The sequence below is a fragment of the Astyanax mexicanus genome, chromosome 2, assembly GCF_023375975.1.
Source record: "Astyanax mexicanus isolate ESR-SI-001 chromosome 2, AstMex3_surface, whole genome shotgun sequence".
Taxonomy (NCBI): Eukaryota; Metazoa; Chordata; class Actinopteri; order Characiformes; family Acestrorhamphidae; genus Astyanax; species Astyanax mexicanus.
The window spans coordinates 15,693,032-15,714,884 of NC_064409.1; the positions used below are offsets into that span (position 1 = coordinate 15,693,032).

General features: G+C 36.7%; 1 protein-coding gene across 3 annotated transcripts in view; it reads left to right on the forward strand.

Moving 5' to 3' along the window:
• large1 (LARGE xylosyl- and glucuronyltransferase 1) overlaps positions 1-21,853 on the forward strand; it is a 364,426-nt gene that overhangs the window by 19,098 nt on the left and 323,475 nt on the right. For 2 of the 3 annotated variants that reach the window (XM_022671306.2, XM_049473482.1), the window contains exon 2: positions 11,125-11,316. The exons of the other annotated variant lie outside the window; for it this stretch is intronic. In XM_022671306.2, the coding sequence (XP_022527027.2) occupies positions 11,211-11,316 (106 nt within the window). In that variant the 5' untranslated portion in view covers positions 11,125-11,210. The remainder of the gene's footprint in view (positions 1-11,124; positions 11,317-21,853) is intronic. 3 annotated transcript variants of the gene reach the window in all.

Sequence of the window (21,853 nt, forward strand, 5' to 3'; positions counted from 1 at the left end):
TTCATAAAGTTTTAAGAGTTCAGAAACCAACATTTGGTGGAATAACGCTGATTTGTAATCACAGTTTGCATGCATCTTGGCATGTTCTCCTCCACCAGTTTTACACACTGCTTTTGGATAACTTTATGCCTGCACTCCTGGTGCAAAAATTCAAGCAGTTCAGCTTGGATTAATGGCTTGTGATCATCCATCTTTCTCTTGATTATATTTTAGAGGTTTTCAATTTGGTAAAATAAAAAATAAAACTCATACTTTTTAAGTATTTATTCTAGAGCTGTATGTCATTAATTTTAGGAATATAATAAATGTTATTTTGTATGAATATAAAGCAGCCCTAAACAGTAAACATTTATCTGTGAATTTTGGTCGATATTAACTAAAAAATAGTAACTATTAGTAATTAGTTTTTTAAATTTCTATGTTATTTCAGACATTTCTCATTTTCTGCAAATAAATCGTCTAAATGACAATATTTTTATTTGGAATTTGGGAGAAATGTTGTCTGTAGTTTATAGAATAAAATAATAATGTTCATTTTATTCAAACATATACCTATATATATTGATCTATTCTACAGTCCAGTTTAGACGACAGACGGTTTAATAAATTCTGCGTTAATGTTCTGAAGTTAGTATCGATTAATTCAGACGTTGTATAATCAGTTTGTCTCATTTCCCGCTCCAGCCTCGTTGTGTGTAGCAGTGCTGATCCAGTTCTGTCACTGAGTTTGTGTCTCTGTAATTTGACTCTGTTGTTTGGAACAGAAGAGCGAGGCGGGTTGTCAGACAGATGGTTGAAGGATTTGAAGTTGATTTGAGTTTTGATGCTGCTGATGTATTTCATTCATTATTTGTTGCGTATTTGTGTGGATTATGTAGCTGGGATTTAGGAGCAGTGCTTACATCTCAAAGTCAGGATATGAACTTCAGAGCTGCTGCACTGAGAAGTCTAAAGGTAGCTGGTTTGGTAGTGAGGTTACAGGACAAACCTTAAAGCAGCAGTTCTTTAGATTTAGAGTTTCAAATGAAAACCAGTAATATTCCTGAGTGGGTAGAGGACCAAAAATTGTAATAATAACATGTTGAATAAAATAATAATAAAATAAAATAAAAATATTGTCATTTAGAGCATATATTTGCAGAAAATGAGAAATGACTGAAATAACAAAAAAGAATTTTCAGACCTGAAAGAATGCAAAGAAAACAATTCATGAAGTTTTAAGAGTTCATAAATCAATATTTGGTGGAATAACCCTGGTTTTTAATCACAGTTTTCATGCATCTTGGCATCATTTTCTCCTCCACCAGTCTTACACACTGCTTTTGGATAATTTTATGCCTGCACTCCTGGTGAAAAAATTCAAGCAGTTCAGATTGGTTTGATGGCTTGTGATCATCCATCTTCCTCTTGTTTTTATTCCAGAGTTTTTCAATTTGGTAAAATCAAAGAAATCATTTTTAAGTGGTCTCTATTTTTTTCCAGAGCTGTATATACGATGCTGTTCAATGAAAAACAAGTATCTCAATCTATGTCGATTTTTAGTTTACTAAACATTTTGAAAACCCAAACTGTCCCTTACACTGCGTCAGAATCTATTAATGAATGAAGAGATATATATATTTTTAGAATGAACTGAAATAAATTCTTTTTACATTGAGTTTCATTGAAAACAAAGAAGGTTTTATCTCTCTTCTGTAAAGTAGCTTTTTTAAGATAGATGTTTTTCATTGGACAACAATGACATCTAGACTTGTGTTTTTGAGTGTGTGTAGTTTTGATTTGATTTGATTTTTGACAGTACATATTGAATGTTAAAAAATGTTCAAACTAAAATTAAAGGAAAATTAGATCTTGCCGTTGTACAGCCTACTAATAAGAATAACATTCTTCAACTAAAACTGTTTATATGAAATAATAAAAGAGATTTGTTTTTCTATATAAAGAAATGGAAGCCATGGCAGTTTTTTGTTTTTTGGTTTACAATAGAATTAAAAATAGAATCTTTGCCTGTTTCTGTTTTCAGTTTCCATTATCTACAGGACCTGTATTGACACAGTCCACTAATGAGAGTAAAGTTCTTCAACAAAAACTGTTTGTATGAAATAGTAAAAGAAATTTTACTATATAGAGATAAAGAAATTAAAGCCATGGCAGTTTTTTTTTGGTGATATTGTGAGTGGGGAGTTTCACATGGCCAGTTTTGCTATACAATGTAGCAAATGTATAGCTAATATAGTTAACATTCTTTGTTGGAGCAAAGCAGAGGAAAAATAGAATCTTTGCCTGTTTCTGTTTCCTGTTTCCATTATCTACAGTATCTGAATTGACTCTTGAACGAGCTTCACCCTGTTTCTGTCCCTTTCCTCGCTCATTCTCTGTGATTTTGTTGGTTTAGTGATAAAACGATCTCATTCCTCTGGTTTTTTTTTTTATTATTATAATTTTTTTTTTCGTGGCCCATTATGTAGGAACGCCTGCTCTCGTTAACACTTCCAGCCCGGGAGGCTGATGCTTTCTCTGCCTCTGCTTTATGCACTTTCTCTGATGGATTCTCGTGCTAGCACTCACATATCCATTTTTATTAATATCCACATTTTTATCTATCATCCGCACCATTATTGCTGCCTCTCATGCTTTTAAAAGTCTTGTGTTTAGTTTGAAGAGCTCTTGTGAATGTAAATGTATTCTTTTAGTACCAAAGCACTCTGGGAAGTGTGGGCATGCTGGGAAATAAGCAGGCGCTATTGAAGTTGCGTTGAGGACTGTAGTGTAGCGTAAGTGACGGGGCATTAGTGCGAGCGGGTCAGAAAGGGAGGAATTTGCTTTGCTTTTGTTCAGCGCTCCTCAGTCTGAACGTGAGCTCTGGGGGTAATTTGTAGTCATTCACCATCCGGCGAGGACAATTCTGTCGATAAACTCCTGGTAGCTTTAATAGCCCAGCAAGGCTGTTTGGTTTTCCGAACAAAGGAAAATATAGTGCGTCCGTCCTGCCGATTCCTGGAAGATAATTGGTTGGTGAAGTGAATTAGCATTCATTATCAGGTTGAAGTTGGTTTTGATATGGCTAGTCTGACACGGACCTTTTCTTTCTTTGGCAAAACAGTGATTTATTTATCCTACAGTTTGTTATTCAGGACGCAGCCGTACCCTAATCTCCCTCTTGCCAACAGGGTGTCTGTCAAAACGCGGCGGTGGTCTCCTATAGCATGTTAATGAGGGCCTAAGTAAGATAATAGAAAATGAAACACGTTCGACGCCTCTAATCAATATGTTTTCTCTGGACAAGCGGGGCTCCATTTTCCCCCAGCAAAGTGTCGGAGTGCTCTCCTCAGCATAATTGCCTCCTCTTGATGATGAGAGAGGGGTTGTGGAGGGGGCGGGGGTGCGGTGAGAGAAGGAGAAGAGGTGGAGAAGAAAGAAAAGTGTGTGAGAGAGAGAATAAGAGGAAGGAAAAAAAAGATAGAAGTCAGGGAGACTTCAATCCTTGAATCAATGAATGCATTCATAATGCATTATTTAACATACATACTACAGTCTCTAAGAATGACTGTCATAAACTTGTATAATAACTAGTGTATATATCTATATAAATAGTGTATCTATCTATCTTTCTATCTATCTAGCATCATTGTTTAGTGGAAATGATGAGGTCTTTCATTTATTCCATTTTCAGACAATATAATTTTGGTTGCCAAATATTCAGGGTATCCCTAATTATTACCCATCATTATTATTATTATCATTATGTTATTTTATATGTATTTGGACAGTTGTATACAGTACTAATCAAAAGTTTGGACACACCCTCTCAAATTTAATGTTTTTATGTTCCTACATTGTAAATTAATACTAAAGTCAAGTCAGTAGTTAAGTTATTGCTATATATATATACATATATGGATTAGAACATTAGTCATATAGGGCTATTCACTGTATACCTGTAACTCTACCTCTTCACAACTTTACAACTGATGCTCTCAAACACATTAAGAGGCAAGAAAATCAGGTAATTAACTCTTTACGAGTTCAGCACAGCTGTTAGTTTGGATGGCTTCAATATTAATCAACAATGCAGAAATGTGTAAAATAATGAAAAACCCAACTTTTGACTGGTACTGTATAGTTTTAAAATAAAAATAGTATAATTTATTACAGGTATTTCTGGTACAATATATCTTTCAGACCCTGTGTCTATTACAATGAACATCATGTATTGTTGCACATAAAATTTTTTGAGGCCTGTTGTTTATCATGAACCACCCAATAAAGAAGTTTACCAGCCAATGAAACAGTAGCTCGGCCCCGCCCACTGCACTATAAAAACCCACAACAATTCAAGACATTAGGCCATAGCAGCATTAAAGGCAATGAGGCTAAGTAAAAGCTAATTCTTACTAATTTTATGTGGTTTAAACATATTTTGTAAAGATTAGGGATGGTTTGTGAAATTAAAAAGTTCAATATTAAATGCACAGTAAAAATGCCAGACAATGCACATTAAAAAAGACAATGGACATTAAATAGCATCTAAATACTTTATTTTTTTTTTTATTTAATTTAAAATATAGATTTTATGATAAAATATTACAGTCCTTTTTTGTGTCCCGCACAGTAAATAAAACAGCATTCAACAATAGTTATTAATGACTGGTTATTATTGACTACAAGTCTACTTACTGCCTTATAATAACTGTTCATAAGACCATTGAACATACTAATTTAAGGCATTATGAAACCTGTCTTAATGTCTATGATTTGTTTTGTATGTCGCTGTAAGTAATTATATGTTATTATTCAAGTGTATATTAGTTATTATTAGTTATTATGTATGATGCATATATAATGCATTATATTAGTACACTCATAATGGGTTATGATAACAGGACTGATATAGAGTGTTAGTGATGAATCTCTCTCACTTCTGGAGAAGATCCTGAGAGGAAGAGGAGAGAGAGAGAGGAAGAGGAGAGAGAGAGAGGAATGAGAGAGGAGTGAGGGAGACTCCCTATACAGTATATGCAATATCAATGATCCATGAATTAATGAATGCATTAGTAATGCATTATTTTACATACATGCTATCTTAGAATGATTGTCATAAGCTTGTGTAATAACTAGTGGTGTCAGTTGATTAAAAAAATCTGATTTATCACAACTAAAATCTGTGATTAATCATAATTAATCACACTTTTTTTCTACTTAAGAGTAAGCTGGCCCCATATTCCACAATATATCACCAACAACCTGGAACTGGTTGAGATTTAATCTCATTGTTAAAAGCATCAATGATGATACAAATAATTTAGGTGGCCAAATATTCAGAGCATCCATAATTATTATCCATTATTATTATCATTATGTTATTTGATATATTTGGACATTTTTGTCCAAACTATTCAAATCCCAATGTCTAAATATAATAAAATAGTGTAATTTCATTAGTATGCTGTTGTATACAGTACCAGTCAAAAGTTCTCAAATTAACATTGTAAACGGATACAGAATTCAGTCAGACTATGAAGGAACACATGAAGAATAATGTAGTAACTTAAACACTAAATTATTCTTTGAAGCATTTAGGTGGTGCTGTTAACTTGTGGTCTCTGAGGTTGGTAACTCCTTATATTAGTACACCTATAATGGATTGTGATTACTGGACTGATATAGAGTGGTAGTGATGAATCTCTCTCACTTCTGGAGAAGATCCTGAGAGGAAGCTCTTCACCTTTGAGCTCCTCGTTCTGGCTGCCTGACAGGAACTCAGGAGCAGCACAGGAAACATGTGGTCTTCCCTCAGCTGTACTGCGGGAGAGATTAATAGACTCCTCCAATTACCTCAGACAGTGGCGATGTTGGATTGGAACAAACGTGACAGGCTTAATATGCTGCTTAAGAAAGCTCCACGCTGCAGGATGGCCTAGTTCTACTCGGTCTGAGCTCCTTCCATGTGGCCCTGTTTTTCCCTAATGTGAGTTTAGCGCTGCATTAATGGGAAGAGGACGACAGTCCAATTCTCTTAAAGATGTGAGAGCGCAGCTTTCAGCTCTCTCTCTCTCTCTCTCTCTCTCTCAGCTCTTTTAAAGAAGTAGGTTTATACAGGACACACTGCATTTGGCTTCAATTATTGCTAATAAGGTCCTGGAGTCAAAGTTATACTGCTTGATTGGCTCCATGTAGGGATGATAAATGAATTTGTTAGCTATTGCAGGTATCAAATTCACATACTGCAATCACTTTTCAGCAGTAGCTGATTCTGACTATTAAAAACCTTCAGTTTCAGCTGCAAATGTCAATGAATAATCACAAGTTATCAAATCATGCTAAACTGCTTGAATTTTTGCACCAGGAGTGGCTTAAAATTAACCAAAAGCAGTGTGTAAGACTGGTCGAGGAGAACATGCCAAGATGCATGAAAACTGTGATTAAAAAACAGGTCTATTCTAACAATTATTGATTTCTGAACTTTTTCGGTTTGGAAAATCTTCTGTGAAAGCATTTTTTTTAAAGTTCTTGCTACAAAAATACCACAAATCTCTAAATGATCATCACTGCTTTGATATACAGCTCTGGAAAAAATAAGAGTTTTACCAAATTAAAAACCTCTGGATTATAATCAAGAGTAATATGGATGATCACAAGCCATCAAACCAAGCTGAACTGCTTAAATTTTTGCACCAGGAGTGGCTTAAAATTATCCAAAAGCAGTGTGTAAGGCTGATGGAGGAGGACATGCAAGAGGCAAGATGCATGACAACTAAAATGTGATTAAAAAACAGCGTTATTCCACCAAATATTGATTTCTGAACTTTTAAAATTTATAAATATGAACTTGTTTGATTTGCATTATTTGAGGTCCAAAGGTTTTGCATCTTTTTTTTTATTTCAGCCATTTTTCATTTTCTGCAAATAAAAATAAATGCTCTAAATGACAATATTTTTATTTGGAATTTGGGAGAAATGTTGTCCGTAGTTTATAGAATAAAACAAAAATGTTTATTTTACTCAAACCTGTACCTATAAATGGCAAAATCAGAGAAACGGATTCAGAAACTGAAGTGATCTCTTATTTTTTTTCCAGAGCTCCATATGCTGAATTCAGTAGCATCCCTTTAATGGTGGTAATTTATTGAAAACAAATGTATCAGCTTAACCTTGTGTGCATGTACAGTGCTGTAAAAAGTATTTGCCCCACTTACAGATTTCTTTACAGATTTTAAACTAACTTTAATATCAAACAATTTATAAGCTAATTAAATGATTATATATGTAAACTGTTTTTAAATTACAATTTTATTTATTAACTGATATTAAAATGTTTTTGTTAATTTGAAAAATATGATTAAAAAGCAAAAATGAAAGAAATCTGTAGGGGCAAATGCTTTTTTTACAGCACTGTATGTAGTCGTTTTGTGACAGTAAAGTGTTTTCTGTTTCTAACAACTGACTGATCCTGGCTTGACATTTTATCTCATGTTTGGTCCCAAAAGTGAAAATGCAGGAAAATCCAGTTCAAAATAAGCTGGTTTTGGATGGTCTGTGCTGGTCTTTGATGGCCAAGATGGTTGAAACAGGGAAAAACCCTTAAGTTGTGAATAAGTTGTGAGGTGTTTTTTTTTTTTTTGGCAATCACCGTCTCTTTTCCAACTGCTGCTGATGCAGCATTGCCAAGTAGCATCACAGCGCTCTCGGAGGAAAGCGCAGCGATTCAGCAACAATACATCAGCTCACAGGTGCCTTGTGCTGATCGACATCACCCAGGGGAGCAGCAAGACCAATTCCCTCAAAACCAGCTCTCTCAGTGCTCCAGCAGCTGATGGCAAGCTGCATGACATGGATTTGAACCAGTGATCTCCCAATCATAGTGGCAGCGTTTTAAACCACTGGACCATTTAGAGCCTGTTCAGAATATATGTTTTTAATAATAAATATTTTAATAACCGATTTTATGATTTAATTATTTAAATTAACATCTTTTAATGAACTCAGTCAGTTAGAACGCACATCCTGAGATAAATGACCCTGTGGAGCTCCTTATCTTGTCTTATTTTCGCAGTAAGTCTGTCTCCGGTGGCTTCACTCCTCAGCCAGACTGTTGATGACGCTCTGATGATCGCACGTCTTCATTTCTCTCCCTGTAGCCTCTGTTTCAACTCTATTTTTGGGTCAGCATGTTTTTCATCGTTCCATCTCATCGTCCTGTCTGCTCTGAACTTACAAGCCGTGTCATTTGCTTGTTAAAGCTTCCCGCTATCACCCCGGTACACCTTGGTCAGATGAGTGGCTGCCATTTCTTCCAGATCAAAGAGATACGGTTGAAATGGCTCGTTCCCAAGGTCTCGCCGCGGAAACGTCTGAATGAGGAGAGAACACAGCGGCAGTCGTGGCAGCAGCGACGGCGGTGGTGGCGGCAGTGGCAGCAGCCACTGCTTACTCGCTTGCGTTTTGTCAGCTGTCGCAGTACATTGCCTGCGGCTGATGTCTAAATATGCATTCCCTCCCACTGGAGGTTAAGGGATGAAACCAACTGCTGCCCGGCTGAACCTCCGTGCAGCGCGAGTCGCCTCGGCACACTTCAGCTCCCATTTGCAGGGCCGCGGACCCGTGTGGCAACATTGTGGTAATAAGCTGTGAAGATGTCTCCTTCTGTTACTGGCCTGCGTTGGTGGGGCGTAGGGACAATAATTATCTTCCCTGGCTGGCTTGTCTGGCTGAAACATGTGACATGAGGGTCAGGTAAATGGATTTTGCTCCAGTTTCCCCACTCGGAGACCAGTGTGTGATGTAGCGTGTGGGGGCTTTGAAGAGATAACAGAGACGGGTGGTCTGCATTTCTGTTGCTTTATACCTTCAGCCCACTCAGATTTAAGGGCTGAAGAAATGCTGAACACTTATATCCAGTATATATGTAGTCTTTACAGTGAACTGGGGTTCTGCACGATATATCATTTAGGCATCGTCACCGCGATGTGCAAATGCTCAATAGTCACATCGCAGGACGTGCGATGTCAATTAAGGCAAATAAAACAAACACATCATGTTGCAATGTTTTAATTCTCGACACAAGAAGCAGATACACAGTGCTGTCTCTGTGTCTGTGTAAGTGACACGCTGCTGCTGCCTGAGAAGCAGAGGTGCAGGGGGAGTGCAAAGGGTGGGTGCAGGAGTAAACACAGGAGGTAGGAGGTAACCGCATGGCCTCCATCCACATGGTCGGGCATGTGCTTATATTATATTGTTATATTATTATATTATTATATTATATTATAATTATTATATTGTTATTATTACCAATTGGTACTTTTGTCAGTGTCGCCATGAGTTTCACGTTTTGAACTAAATTGCTGAAATAAAATAACTTTTCAGTGATATTCTGTTTTTTTGAGATGCACTAGTGTATAAAAATATCAGCTGTATAAATGAATGTTAGAAAACAAACATTTACTCATTAACCTAAATGAATAAATGACCTTTATATTTTATATAGCTAATTTATTTCCTTTTAGTTTAACTTGTGTGTATTAAAATAAAGCATTTGTGTATCTGGAAAAGAGCATCTGCTAAAAGCTGTAAATGTACTGTAAATGGAAATGTTAATCGATGGGAAATCACAGATATCCAACAATGTAGAAATCCTGGCCAGTTGTATTTTTCATATCCAAAACAGGCTTAGTTTGTAGCTAATAGACTAATGTTTAACATGATTTGTGCTTGCATTGGCTGGTTTACATCACTGTGAAGGCTCTTTGCAGTCATGTAGCATAACATAGCCTATCATAGCACTGAGTAGCACAAGTACATTAGCTTACCTCAACATCAAGCTTTTTGCAATCATTTAGTCTCCTGTGAGCAATGCTAAAATCACTATTACAAACTGTACAGCAGGCAAGACTTTCATTGTTTTTCACTTTTACCAGACATGGATATACTTTAGAACAGTCATAGGTGAAATGAGTTTTAATGAGAGCCATAATGCTCCTTCTCTTACTCACTTAATGCATCCCGTCCAGGAGGGAAAAAAAAGCACTGCCCGCCCACACTAAAAACTGATTGGCTGGCTCGCAGACTCTATGTAAAGTACATTCCAATCAGAACCCTCTCTGTTTTGCATGTGTTTCATGAATATGCACACGGGGAGTGTGTCTTTCTCTTCCTCTCCATCACTTTCACACACAGAATTGGGAAAAAAAGTTTGTGTCGCCTGCATGCACATTTGTGTTCACTCTTGGGCCACTCATTCTGGATTCTGGAAGATTTTATCTGATTTCCTGGAATCAGGGAGCCGTTATTGATATGCGGTAGACTTCCACAACTTCCTGGAGACCTGGGAAGTTTAAAATACCCACAGCAGCACTGTGCTCTTTCACCAGTTTCCAATATACAACCTAATGTGATTATTATCATCAGTTGGTGTTCTACTAAAAAATGCTGTACATTTGGATGAGTTTTTTTGTAAGTACACTATATGGACAAACGTATTGGAACCTCTGCTCGTTCACTATTTCTTCTGAAATCAAGGGAATTAAAAGAGTTTGTCCTGCTTTTTTGGAGTAATTGTATCTATAATCCAGTAATACAACTACTCGATTATAAATATTTGTTTCATTGTATTTATTGACAAATGCATTAGTGAAGCCAGGCTTTTGGATGATTACCACCTCATTCCTAACTCATCTAAAATTACTGAATAGAGCAACATCATTCCAGAGAACACAGTTTCACAGATCCACAGCTCAATGCTGGGAGGTTTCACACCCCTCTAGCCCACACCTGAGTTTAGGAATGGTGTCAAAAGGCTCATTTTTATCAGCTTTAGTGAAATAGGTTTAGCTTATTTGGAGATATATTGTAGCTCTGCAGGTATAAACAGAGTTAAATCTTATTGAGACGTTCTGAAGAAGCTGTTCTGCAGAACAGAGGTGATGTTATGTAAGACCGTGGGTCTCATATCTCAGGAGATGATTTGCTGTATATACAGGAAATCTGCCCACACACCTCTCTCTCTCTCTCTTTCTCTCTCTCTCTCTCTCTCTCTTTCTCTACCTCTCTCTTTCTTTCTCTCTCTCCACCTCACTGTACGGAGTGTGTGTTCCCTCGCTCACCGTCTGCCCTCCTCCCTCTCTGCAGGCAGTGTCATGAACCCCCTGGCGAACAGCTGTTGCCCACATAGAGGTCTCTCAGCCTCCTGATTGTGTCCTCTCCGGCCCCAGAGGATGCTGGGAATGTGTCGTGGGCGCAGGAAGTTCCTGGCTGCGTCCCTCGCCCTGCTCTTCATCCCAGCGCTCACCTGGCTCTACCTGTCTGCTGCCAACTTCACAGGTAGGGGGTCTGCATCGGGGGTCTGTCAGGGAAATCCGCCAGATAAGGATTATTTCATGTTAACAAGATATTTTATGTGATTCTCTTTTGCTTTTTCTCTCATTTTCTCTCTCTCTCTCTCTCTCTCTCTCTCTCTCTTTCCTTCTCTTTTACTCTCATTGTCTCTAGCTTGGCCTCTTCTTCTTACTCAAATTTTCTAACCTGACATCCTATCTGTTTCTTAGTTTTTCTCAGATTGCCATATAGACTCTTCTCTCATTCTCTCACTTTCTCTCTCTCTTTCTTCTCATTCACTTTCATTTGCCCTCACTCTCTCACACACTCCTGCACATTCTCGCCAATTCTTACATTCACTGTATCTCTTTTTCTCTTGTTTTTTCTTAGTCTTTCTTACTTTCTCATATTGAATCTTTTCATCTTTTTTTATTTTAGTCTTCATTTTAGTCTCTCTCTTTCTCTCTTTCTCTGTTTCCATTTTTTTATCTTTCTTTCTCTTACTCCCACTCACACACTCTCTTTTTTCTCTTTTCCCTTTCTCTATTTCTCTTTCTTTGTCTTTTTCTCTTTCCTTCTCTTACTCTCATAGTCTCTCGCTCCTTTTTTCTCTTGTTTGGCCTCTTCTTTCTAACCTGACTTGAATGTATTTCCCTTTTCCCTTTGTTTTTCTTTTGTTTTTCATTCTATAACTCTTTTTCTTTCTGGCTTTGCCCTTTCTTACTCTCCTGGTCTCACTCTCCTTCTTTCTCGCTCTCTTTTCTTTTTCTTCTCTTTTTTTTACGATTTTTAATATTTTACACAAACCCCACAAACATCTCCCATCTGTCACTGTACCACTTTATTTCACTCTCTCTATTCTATGTCTATTTATCTACGGTCTCACCCTCTCTCTTACTCTCTCCACATATTCATATTTTTTTTTTTCTTTTTTTTTACCCTCACCCTCTCACCCTCTTTCTCGTTTTTATCCTTTTCTTACTCTCACTTTCTCTCATGTCTGCACTCTCCCGCTCTCCTTCTTTCTTTCCTTTTCTCTCTTTTTCTTTCTCTTACTCTCAATCACACCTTGTCTTTTTCTCATTCTCTTTCTCTCTTTGTCTATTTATCTACGCTCTCAGCCTCTCTTACTCCCTCTCCACCTCCACTCTCACTTTCATATTTTCATATTTCTTTCTTTTTCTATCCCTGTCTATTTACCCTCACCTTCTCACCCTCTTTCTCATTATTCTTTTCTTACTCTCACTTTTTCTCATTTGTGCACTCTTTCTTTCTCTTTCTCTCTTTTCCTTTTCTTGCTCTTTCTTTCTCTTACTCAATCACACCTTATTTTTTTTCTCATTTTCTTTTTTTCTCTCTTTCTGTCTCTCTCTATTTATCTATGCTCTCACCCTCTCACTTTTTTATCATTTGTTTACTCTCACTTTCTTTTGTGTGTGCTTTCTCTCTCTTTCTCTCTCCTTCTTTCTTTCCTTTTCTCTCTTTCTTTCTCTCGCTCTCACCCTCTCACTATTTTTTATATATTTTTTTACTCTCACTTTCTCTTTTGTGTGCTCTCTCTCTTTCTCTTTCTCTCTTTCTCTCTCTTTCTCTCTTTTCTTTCCTCGCTCTTCTTTCTCTTACTCTCAATCACACCTACTTTTTTCTCATTCTCTTTCTTTCTCTTTCTCTCTCTGTCTGTTTATCTATGCTCTTACCTTCTCTCTTAATCTTTCCTATTCTTAGTCTCACTTTCATGCATGTGCTCTCTCTCTCTCTCTCTCTCTGCTGGTAATTTTTCTTCTGTGTCTGCTTGAAGAATGGTTCAGTGTTTCTGATATGCTCCTGTTAGCAGTATTTGGTCAGGCTGACCTTTCTCATTTCAGTGCATTATTAGCAGAGTAAAGCCAACAATGCATTTGCATAACTATAGCCTGACATAATACTGTTTCTGAGTGACCCAGAAAAACGGCCCATTACGCTCAGCAGTGAGTCGGCAGTAAAGCGCTGGAGAACCTCGTGGTGAGGAGCTTGCGTAGTGTGTGTGCTCCAGTTCTGACCTGGGGGTTCCTCTCTGTGTGCAGAATTTCCTGTTTCTGGTTTGGAAAATCCTCTGTTAAAGATTTTATACGCTGTTGCTAAAAACAAGAACCACAAATCTCTAAATGATCATCACTGTTCTGATAAACAGCTCTGCAAAAAGAGACCACTTAAAACTTATGAGTTTCTTTGTTTTTACCCAATTGAAAACCTCTGGAATATAATCAAGAGGAAGATGGATGATTACAAGCCATCAAACCAAACTGAACTGCTTGAATTTTTGCACCAGGAGTGCAGGCATAAATTTATCCAAAAGCAGTGCGTAAGACTGGTGGAGGAGAACATGCCAAGATGCATGAAAACTGTGATTAAAAACCAATATTGATTTCTGAACTCTTTATGAAATATGAACTTGTTTTCTTTGCATTATTTGAGGTCTGAAAGCTCTGCATTGTTTTGTTGTTATTTCAGCCATTTCTGTCATTTTCTACAAATAAATGCTTAATTTTTTTTTTTTTTAATTTGGGAGAAATGTTGTCTGTAGTTTATAGAACAAAAGAACAATGTTCATTTTACTTAAAAATGTATCTATAAATAGCAAAATCAGAGAAACTGATTCAGAAACTGTGCTCTCATAATTTTTTTCCAGAGCTGTATGATATTAAATATTAGTAACTAGGCCTTCGTGATTCTGTATTAATGCACAGAATATTGACATTAATACACGTCTGAAACTTTCTTCTCCCACTCCTACACTCTTCTATGATGTAGCTCTGCCAGTGCTGCTAATTTCCTGGAAAGCTCATCACCACGGCGGTAGTTTGTGTTTCGTGATGTGGAAAATGTTAGTTTGAGAGAAAAAGCAAGTTTCTCCAGAAACATGATTATCACTTGCTATTCAATGACCCAGAAAATACAAGAAGGTCACAGACAGATAAGCCCAAAGAAACAGTGTGAGGAGGAAAATACTAAACAATGTGCTTTCTAAATAGATCATCCTCGCCTCCTGCACTGGACCACTTCCAGAGATTGTGCTGCTGATATTCTCCAGCATATTTCTGAATAATTTAACACTTGCTATAGTAAAAGGCGTAATCTGGTGTAGCGTGTGCTGTGAGCAGTATATATATATATCACCCACTACTTTAATATGGCTAATAAACATGCACACATTAGGTTTATTCCTGTATTTACACTGTAGATTAATTTCAGGGCCTAACGTGGGAAACTTGTATATATGAGAAAATTGCTCCACATTAATATGAGAAAAAGTGACTAAACAAGGTGTTAAATGAATTAAACAGGGCTCACTGGGTTATATTAGGTCATTATATAACATTAGTGTGAATAGTGTTTTGGAATGAGTGGAGGATTTGTCTTTGAATAATAAACAAAATTATTGTCATTTTAAGACCATTTTATGCCACTGATATAACAATTTAATAGCATAAGCATACAATTACATCATTTTAACCCTTGTGTGGTTTTCATATTTTTGTTACTCGTTTACTTTGTTACTTGTATTTAATTCAGCAAAATTAAGCAATTTTACATTAAAATGCTTTACACATGCTCGCTTCACCTAAATTGCAAGCAATATAAACAGCTTACATGGTTAATATTTGCCCTTTACCTTTCTTATGTTACATTTCTTTCAAAAAGTGCTACTCTTTTTTTATTAGTTTTTTAATAAAATGTAAAAGAAAATGAATTTAACTCAAGATATGAGTAGAAAATTAGTTTAGTTTCAAATTTACAAATGAAGCAATGTTTATTAGCCCTTGGCCAAACATACTGTATGTAATATAAATGGTTGGGGGGGTATACAGTGTGTGTTTATCGAAAATGTGTTTTGATATATGTTTTTCACCAAAAATGAGCCAATGCCAATGAGTTTGAGTTAGAAAAAATATATTTTTTAGTATCATTTGATGAAAAATGAAAAACACCACACATAGGTTAAAAAGTAATACACTTTCAATTTTTCAGAATATTCAGATATTCGAATAAAACGAATATAAAACAGTCTCTAAAATATCTTTTCTCATTACGAAAAACATAATGGGACATAATGACTGTGTAAAAATCTGCACAATAAATGCAAATATGTTGTACTATAAGTCAATAATGTAACTATATAACAGGCCTAAATAAAACATTGAAGGTGCTAGAGATTGCACACCGGTTGGTTTTCTTTCCAAGTAGCAATATGAGTGATAGGACAAATCCTATAATTAATATTTTAGACTTTATATCTTATATCTTATCCATATATCTTATATATGATATAGATTAAATCCATCCAGGTCATTCCAAATAAACCAATTCCAAATAAAACCTCAAATCCTGCTGTACAAAGAAAATCCAACAAAACAAAACAACAGAAAACCTTTAACTTAAAAGAGTTTTCTTCAAATAATTTAAGACAACTCCAGTTTTGTAAAAATAAATAATTAATTCTTTTACATTGTTGACTGCTGTTTGTCATGACAATGAAAGCAAACTGCCACCATTGTACCTGGTGATGCAACCTGGTGATGCAGAATGTAAGTCAAGTGTAAAGGGAATTCAGTATGTAAATAAGCATGTAATTCACTGTGTAAATATGCAATTACAAATTACAGCAAAATGACAGCAATTAGACAGAGACTAATAGTGTAACTTGGTGGCAAATGAGGTGGAAGAAGCTATGAAGAGTTTGTTTGCAAAAAAACAGATAAAGGTAAGTTTAAAGGATAGAAAGAAAATCTGTTCTGCTAATGATATAAAAAATAATAATAATAATACATTTACATCTGTTTTTGCAAATGAACTATATATATATATATATATATATATATATATATATATATATATATAACTATATACTTTATTATTATTGTTTTGTTTTTTCCCTAAATATCATTGGCAGAACAGGTTGAATAGTAAAGGAAGGTGCGGAACATAGACAAAGAGGGAAAGCTCAGGTCAATCTGTTTTTTAAAGCGTCAGTCTGTATTATTTTGATTCTAAGCTGAAAGCAGAAGCATTTCTGAGTGGAGAACGGACAAAATATTGTGTTGAATGGTAGCAGTGTGCTGCAATGACCATCCCTGCTAAGCCCTGCTTATATATTCATTCTAAAAACTGGGGTGTCGCGGGAGTTCTTCTGGCCACATTACACGTTTTTACGTACTTACGTCACACCTACAGCCTCTAAAGCCAGGCGGACACTGTGCGATTTTAGCCCGATTTTAAGCCCGATCTGGTCGGATGCGACTGAATTTCATGATCGGGCCGAATTTTAGCTTGATCGTGCGTCGTTTGTCGTGCAGTGTGAGAGGGGAAGCGATGTCCGATTAATTGCCCATACGAGCTGCGAATGAGCAGTCGGACGCGACCAGGGATTTCTGACATGCCAGAAATTTTGGTCGCTTGTCTCACAGTGTGAGCTGTTTTGCGGGCCGATTTCTTAACGTCACGACCTGTTTTCCCAAAAATCTGCACAGTAACTATACATTATTATTAGTCATATTTATTTCTGTCAGTTATAAGGATTTATATTTATGTTCGGTACACAGACTTATAGCTTGATATAGCAGACACAGGCATTCTGCTGTTTAAGAATTTCAACAGATGCTTATTCTCAGTCAATAGCTGGAGTTTTTGAAAAGAAAAATTAAAAGAGAAAATATCTTTGACAAACATAAATTTATTTTATTTCACTTTGCTATTATATCTGAAAAATAAAGCACATTGTCAGCCTCTGATGCTGCCCGTCAATTATATAAAACTTAAAACATGCACAGAAGTATAAAGCTATATTTTATTATTCGTTTTTTTTCGCCAGGGCAAATTTCTTAAAATTATAAATATGTTAATTTATTAATTAAAATCTCGTCCAGTGCTCCAGAATATTAGCCACGCAAAGCCAGCTTAGCGCAGCGCGTGGCATTGCGCGCGGCATTGCCCGCATAATAACCTCTGTCTTCTAAAATAAACGTTTTAATAAATAAGGTCGGAGAAGTGTAGTAAAATTAGTGCTATTAAACTTACTAAAGCTAATAAATGTACTGATAATTAATCAAGATAAATCAGACAAAATGCGCTGCGCCTCTCTCTCGCTCTCTTTCGCAGCGCGGAGCTGAATTCAGCGCGAGGCTACAGGAACTCAGTTCAGTTGAATAAAAATAAGTAAGGGCCTGTAAGTACAAGCAAAGGACCTGTAAGTAAATATTGTCAAATATAAAGAATAGTTTGAGGTTTTGGTGAGCTGTTTTCATGATTTGAAACTGAAACTACGGTAACTGAAACGTTGATTAATATGCAGAAAGCCTGGGTTATTTTAAACGAATTTTTAATGAGTTTATATTTTATATTTTTTATTTATTCATTTTAATTATTTTTCTTCTTTTATTAATCAAATCATTAAATATATATCTTCATAATATATACAATTTTTACCTTTATGTCAATTTTTATTATCTTTTTTTAAGGTCCTATTTTTCCTTTTTTACGTATATATTTTATTCGTCTATAATAAATGTCAGTTTTTATTTCTATTTTTTATATATATTATTAATCCCTTTTAAACTGTTAATGCTCAGCGGCACTGTAAATGAGGGTCCCTATCCAGTGTGAATAACCGATTGCTTGTTTAATATTCAGTGTTGCAAAACCAGTTTTTACATAAACAATAAACAGAATAAAAAATACAATTATTTTATTTTATTTAAGCTGCTGGTGTTTCTTTCGCAGCCTGGCGCGCAGTCATTTTTTTTGCGCTCTCCTTCTGTAAAACGGACAACCCGTAGAGTCCACGTCGCCTCAGCCACCTGCGAGTCCATGTACGTCTCTTCCGTGGACTTTCAGCGCACAACAGGGCACAAATAAGTAAAGCTAAGCGCTTTCTTTTGCAAGGCGTTGTGTTGAAGCGAGAGTTTGTACGCAAAGAAAGCTCCGCCTACGGGCTGCGTTTAGACGTGCAGTGTAAGCTCCCCCGTCGCAGCAGGTCAGTCGGACCGTACAGTGTGTGCAGATGAATCGCAGGCGTTGTTCATACACGACAAACGATTCAAACGTGCAGTTTGAGCTCTCCAGAACGCATCCGATTAAAAAAATCGCACAGTGTCCGCCTGGCTTAAAAGAGGATCCGGCTCAGTTTTACTGAACATGAGCGGCTGATGGATGGAGCAATGGAGACTTCAGAAGGGGAAATTCAGAGCTCAGTAGCTCATTCACTCATAGTAAAACCAAAGTGTGAGGTTGAAGTAAAGTTTCTGACTAAGCACTCTCTCTGTCTCTCTCTCTTTCTGACTGAACATAACCTGGAATCAGATTCATCCGCTCTGAATGGAGACCGCATCACACCCACCCAGTTTAAAATGATTCTTCCGCATGCTCGGTGCAATTACCAATTCTCACCAGCAAGGGCGTAGGAGCAGGTTTGATATTGGGGGGGACACATTTGCCAATATGAACCCAAGCCCACCCTATAGTTTCTTAGAACAACATTTGTGGAAATTACTTTTAATCACAAATAATATATTTTTTTTCTGTATTTTGTTTTTTATTAGTTAACAAGGTGATTTTACAACCTAAACATGTTACTTCACATTACATTTACTGTTGTAAGAAAAAAATATGCATATACATATACATCTGACAAAAATGATCAGTTATCACCTAATATTTAAAATAATATAACAGATTTGGTTATTATTATTATTATTATTATTATTATTATTATTATAATCATGTATTGGCATGTCAATTCTGTTGTATATTTACATTTTCTCCACTCTTAAAAAAAATCCTACGCTTTTATTTTTCTATTAAGAGCTCTTCTAAAGATTGGTGTCCTTTTATGTAAAAGAATGTAACTTTACGTTTCATAAAGATTTTAATTATAAACGTCAGTACATGTGGCCTTACTGTGAACCCTGTTCTTACATATTCTACTGAATATTAACACTGTTCTACATATTCTAGAGCTTTCTCTGCTTTAAAGACATTTAATAAAGTAAGTGGTGGTTTGATGTGTCTAATGCACTGCTGGATATACATGATTAAACTCAGTAAATGACTGTTTATTAGCTGATCAGCTGGATCAGGTGGAAAACACAATTTTGGGGCAGTGATCAGGGTTAAGAAACTGCTTTAAACTACAAACATAAAGTACTGTACTAAATTCTGACTATCCACTACATCTGGCTTCTAGATAACTAGTTAACTAAATGAATTTTTGTTCATTATTGCTCACAGTAAGTCCTGTAATCCTAAATTAATAAAGACAGTTTAAAAATGAAACAGTAATTAGCTGATCAGGTACAGGGCAAGTTGAACATTACGTATATAGTTTATTTTTTCTTTAACGTTGACTTCCAATCTATCTAATTCCAAAGTTAAGCTAACTCACTCACACAGCTGCAGTTTATTAATCACAGTGGGTTTAAACTGTGTGCTGATTTAGAGTCTTGTATTTTTAACCAGCTATCAGAAACATCATCACAGTTTACGTGGTTAGCCTATAGTTACCTTTCTTTTAGAAAAATCCCTGTATATCCAGATCTCAATCAGCTGAAGCTGCTGCAGCCCGATCCCGCTGCTAAATCTCACAGCGAGGGGGCGGGGCTTCCCCCACTAGCACACCGCGGGCCGCAAAACCAGCAAGCTGAATGGCTGTTTGTGCTGAGAGGCGGGACTTAATACCTGAACCGGCTCCGTGATTGGTCCGGTCTGTCTCCTCATTAATAGTACAGCTGATCTGAGCGAAACAATATAATTTTGGGGGGGACAAATCCACCTGTTTCCAATATTCCCCCCCGGTTCCTACGCCAATGCTCACCAGAGAGGGCCCTAAATCCCCCGAATCCCAAAACTTACGGAAATCAGCTTTAACCTGCTCTCTCTCTCTCTCTCTCTCTCTCTCTTTCTCTCTCTCGCTCTTGCTCTCTCTCTCTCTCACGCTCTTGCTCTCACTCGCTCTCACTCTCTCTCTCGTTCTCACTCTCTCTCTCTCACGCTCTTGCTCTCTCTCGCTTTTGCTCTCTCTCTGTCTCTCTCTCTCTCTCACTCTCTATCTCTCTCTCTCGCTCTTGCGCTCACTCTCTCTCCACTGAATTCTGTGGGTGGCTCTCTGAAGGCAGGAGCTTTCTCCTCCACTGCTCCCTCTATTTTGCTCATTGGGCAGGAACCCCTTTCCCTCAGGAATTGAAAGAAAGTAGTGTTGTGAATGCACGAGTGCTCCAGCTCTGAAGCAGAGTAATCATACGGGGACCATTGCCAGGTTTGACTGTATAATTTAAGACGTATTGCAAAGCTTACCTTTTTTTTTTTTTTTTTTTACAGTGGATTAGTGTATTTTTCCTGGTCCAATAACATGCTAATCTCACCAACACACTATTTAAATCAGCCAGTATACATTTACATGCCAAATGTAAAGTGCATGTATTAGTCCCATGTCCCATCCTTGGAAACTAAAGAACCCTGCACCTGATTATTGACTTCACCTGTTTCACTTACTATATATACCCCTTCACTTCACACACTCCTGGCCGAGTATTTGATTGGTTCCGTCAGTCACTATGAAGCGTTTGTCTTGCCAGTGTTTTTTTTTTTGTCTGCAAATTATGGTATGTTTGCCACTATATGTTTTTGTCTTTTGGTGTCAGCCCTGATTTTGGATTGTCTCTTTTTAGTAAAGCCTCTTCTTTTTATCTTTACACTAAACTTCCTAGAACCTTTTCAACCTTTTAGTCTCATAACATTCTCCTTTAGCTGGGGTATAGCTTTTCTATTTCACTAACTGAGATGTTAAAAATAGCAGATAGGGGTCTTAAACTCCACATAAGTACTGGTAGGAAAGTTTTATAACTTTTTTTTTGCATAATCAAATTTTGACACGTCTCAAAGATGTTCTTACCCTCTAAAAAACAGGGGTTGTATCCTAAACTGCACAACTGTATTAAATAGTGTGGTAAAATTGGTGCCACAGCATTGGAAATGTGTTAATTAATGCAGTGAAAAAAGTACAGAAGTGTGTGGTTTGGAGCACAGGCATGGATTACCCCATAATGATGAATCTCAGTGTCACACACACACTCACACAAAACATCATCTAAATAAGACTTGCTGTAGACTGGTGAAGTAAAAATTGAACGCTGTGCCCCCTCGCTGGCTTCTATATCAGGTCGATCATCAAAAACATACCTCAGAATCCACCATCGACTCCTTCAAGGTACACAAGCTGGAGCTTTGGGAAAGGTTTAAACAGCCCACCTGAATTGAACATCCCCCTGAATTGAACATCATTGAAAATCTGTGGGCAGATCTGAGACATGCTGTGAACGCAAGACAGTCCAAGAATATTGCAAAACTAGAAGCGTGGGCAGAAATTCCTCAAACTGGAACAGAAAACATCGAGCTGCCTGCAAAAAAGTGTTTGTAAGCTGTGAGATCTGCCTGGGTAGAGCTGGGAAGCAAGTTTATTTTTGTATTATTTTTCTTAATGGATCAATATAAAGTTACTATATATTGTATACTG